General features: G+C 43.1%; 1 protein-coding gene across 1 annotated transcript; it reads left to right on the forward strand.

The window, feature by feature from the left end:
- Positions 1-256: 256 nt before the first annotated feature.
- Positions 257-2029, forward strand: LOC119131427 (sepiapterin reductase-like). Its single transcript, XM_037265903.1, has 3 exons — positions 257-661; positions 752-1042; positions 1467-2029. Exons 1-3 carry the CDS (start codon positions 370-372, stop codon positions 1655-1657), a joined length of 774 nt encoding a protein of 257 aa, XP_037121798.1. The 5' UTR covers positions 257-369; the 3' UTR covers positions 1658-2029.
- Positions 2030-3546: the final 1517 nt, after the last annotated feature.

Below are 3546 nucleotides of genomic sequence, written 5' to 3' on the forward strand. Positions count from 1 at the left end.
TGTGTGTGTGTGTGTGTGTGTGTGTGTGTGTGTGTGTGTGTGTGTGTGTGTGTGTGTGTGTGTGTGTGTGTGTGAGTGTGTGTGCGCGCGCGCGCGTGTGTGTGCGCGCGTGTGTGCGCGTGTGTACGCGTGTGCGTGTTTGCGTATTTTGGCGTGACCACAAATGTAAAAATTTATTTCATGCGATGTTAGAAAATGAGCCATGTCAAAGTAGCGTGAAACCGAGAGATGGCGATAGAGCAACAAGTGACAGCTAGCCACGCCTATTGAACACAAGAAGAACAGTCACAAATAAGCGTAGCAAGTTGACAGCTGGCAGAAATCGTTTAGTTCTACCTCCTTCATTCTTGTATTCCTCGCGTTGCGCTAATGGAGCATCTTGGCCGAGCATTGTGCATCATCACCGGGGCGTCCAAAGGTTTTGGCCGGGCGCTTGCAAAAGAGATGGCGCGGGTGGTGAAGCCCGGATCGGTGTTCGTCCTGGTAGCCAGATCTGGTGACGAGCTGCAGACTCTCAAGACAGAGTTGGTCGAGTCGGAATTGGAGGTTCGATGCGTGGTGTTGGATCTCTCCCAGATGGAAGCACCAGAGAGGGTCGTCCAGACCGCGAAAGAGTATTTTTCACCGGACATAGAACATGTTATTCTCGTTAACAACGCTGGTAAGATCAGTATTGTGTGTTGTGTTTGTAATTATCTTGTTACCATCTTAAATATTCAGTGTAGCTAATTGCCTCATTCTGTCTGCTCAGCGGCTCTAGGTGACGTGTCCCGATTCTCCAAAAGCTTTACCAGCATGGCCGAGGTGGACTCCTACCTATCTTTCAATGTCAGCTCTGCTTTGTGTCTCACTGCCCGCGTGCTGCAAGCCTTTCCAAAGCAATCAGGTTTGTGCCGCTGCGTGATCAACATCTCCTCACTGTGCGCCCTGAAGCCGTTCTCCTCTTGGGTGCTGTACTGTACTGGCAAGGCGGCCCGAGATATGATGTTCAAGGTTCTGGCAGAAGAGGAGCCAGACCTGCGTGTGCTCAACTATGCTCCAGGTGGGTGGGTGGTGGGATGCTTGGTTATATTTATGTTTATGGGGCTGATGGGGGTTGAAAAATACTCAATTGATTTTTTTCCTCAATATTACAACAGAGATTTTTTTGAAGGTCCTCTTTATGTGTATTTTTTAACAAACACAAACAAAGATTCATTTGAATTGCAATAAACAATATCAAAATTATTACACATGAACAGTTTGGAGTGGAGGAGGATTGTTTATATTGGGCTTGGAGGATAATCATCTTTTTTCTCCTCGATGTTGTGACTGAGAACTCGTTTTTCGTTTGTTTGTTTTATTTTATATGAAAAAAAGATACAAATAAAACCTATGCGCAAAGCATGCCGTCTCAAATGCCAATATTCTGTTACTATGTTATTGTTGATTGAGTTTTGTCTTCGCTCTTTTTTGTATTTAACCAGGTCCATTGGACACAGACATGCAGTTAGTAGCCAGGACCAGAACGGGGGAAATGAGCTTAAGAAAGGCGTTTGCCGACATGTTTGATGAAAGCCAGCTGCTCACATGTGAGACCTCATGTGCTAAGCTGATGAAGCTGCTGCTGGAAGACAAATACAAATCAGGAGATCATATTGATTTCTATGACATGTAGGGCCTGCAGCACATTACAGAGCACACATCCAGTTATTCATTGAGTGTGGACCTGACTTTTTATATCTTGAATGTGTCATATTGTTACGCTCACATGTATAATGTAAGACGCATTTATTTTGTATCAAATCAACGGCAAAGTATTTCTGAAGATCTGTTGTAGTAGATTGATCATACTTTTTAAGAAATTATTTTGAAAAGAGAGTGCCTGCCAGCATTCTAAATATATTCCAGGGCCTTTGTCTGAACTCTTAAAATAACTTTAATTTTGTTGCCTTAACTATCAATATTTCTTTCAGACGTTATATTATAAATATATTACATGGCCTTTGTCTGACCTGTTATTAAAATAACTTTAATTTTGTGACCGTAACTATATTTCTTTCAGACGTTTCTATTTTGAAATCAACTGTCGTGCCTCTTTACCCTAATACACAGTAGTAGTACTAGTAGTAGTAGTATTAGTATCAGTAGTATTACAGTATAACTGACTTGGTTATGTGGTACGTAGAGTTCTGCGCAAATAGGAAATAGTAGTGAATAGTAAATACCAGCATGGTTAATGTTGACGTAGCTGAATTTCATCCGGGGGTTCGTGAAGGCAAATTAGGCGTGCGAGAGTGGTGCAATTGGTCTAATGACTGCGGTCAAGCCAGCCCTCTCTCGTTTTCTCGTGGTCAAGCCAGGCGCTCTTTAACAACAAGTGTGCCCTTATTCCAGGCGTTGCGGAAAAAGAGAGCGAAGGAAGAGAAGAATAAATATTTACGCTAAGAAATTCCTTACAAATATTTGAGGCATTGGAACGAAAATATAAGAGGTGTATCTCAACCAGGCCGTGTGAGAGTGTCATCCCTCAAAATCTGGGATCAAAAGGTCACATAACCTGGGAGCTATTGAGCTAAAATGCTAATACTAAGAAGTAATAAAATCATCAAAAATATTTAAAGCATTGGAATGAAAATCTAAGAGGTGTATCTCAACCAGGCCAATTGGGGAGAGTCGTTCCTCAAATTTGAGGTCAAAAGGTTACATGACCTGGGAGCTATTGAGCTAAAATGCTAATATTGGGAAGTAATAAATTCACTAAAAATAATTGAAGCATTGGAATGAAAACCTAAGCGGTGTGTCTCAACCATCCCACGTGGGAGTGTCATCCCTCAAAACTTGGGGTCATAAAGTCACATGACCTGGGAGCTATTGCTAATATTAAGACGTAATAAATTCATTAAAAATAATTGAAACCAGTGCCGGCTCTACGCAGGGGCAAGAGGGGGCAACGCCCCCTCAAACAGATGTCCTGCCCCCTCGAATCAAACTTTTAGAAGTGAAAAATCCGCTGATAGAAACACACGTTAATCAGCCCCCTCTCTTCTCTCATGTCGGTGCAGTGTGTGTCCTCACACAGCCTGCTGTCAGGACTCCGCGCCCCTCCGTAAACATCCAATCACTGTGAGTATGCAAATGAGGCAAGACGCAGCCAGAGAGTGTAAGTTACAGTCAGCGCGGTAGGAGTTGGAAGAAGCAGTAAAAACTCCACCAAACTCGTCGTAATGACCCGTGATATAACTAATGATTAACGACAACTCAAATAATAGTTAATATAACATTCATATTATATGTTCCCCCCCCCCCCCCTGAGAGATTGCCACCTTATTGTGGTCAGGGGGTTTGCGTGCCTCAGTGACCCTAAGAGCAATACCAGCAGAAGCTTTAATCTTCAGGTGGGACACCCAAGCTGGACAGGTCTTAGTGTAGAGGCCTGACAGAGTGCAACCACTTCTCCAGTTTGAGATCTGGACACAGCTAACAACTGCCGTGAAGAAAACACTAACAGTGTTAAAAATGTGTAAAAAAAAAAAAAGAACATGCCCCCTTCACATTTCTGACTGC

The sequence above is a fragment of the Syngnathus acus genome, chromosome 12, assembly GCF_901709675.1.
Source record: "Syngnathus acus chromosome 12, fSynAcu1.2, whole genome shotgun sequence".
In the NCBI taxonomy this organism is placed as follows: domain Eukaryota; kingdom Metazoa; phylum Chordata; class Actinopteri; order Syngnathiformes; family Syngnathidae; genus Syngnathus; species Syngnathus acus.

Excerpts from the sequence above, each read along its gene's own strand:
- LOC119131427 (XM_037265903.1), top strand. The coding sequence starts at position 370 with ATGGAGCATCTTGGCCGAGCATTGTGCATCATCACCGGGGCGTCCAAA. Across the intron at positions 662-751 it reads TATTCTCGTTAACAACGCTG|CGGCTCTAGGTGACGTGTCC; the intron begins GTAAGATCAGTA and ends CTGTCTGCTCAG. Across the intron at positions 1,043-1,466 it reads TGTGCTCAACTATGCTCCAG|GTCCATTGGACACAGACATG; the intron begins GTGGGTGGGTGG and ends GTATTTAACCAG.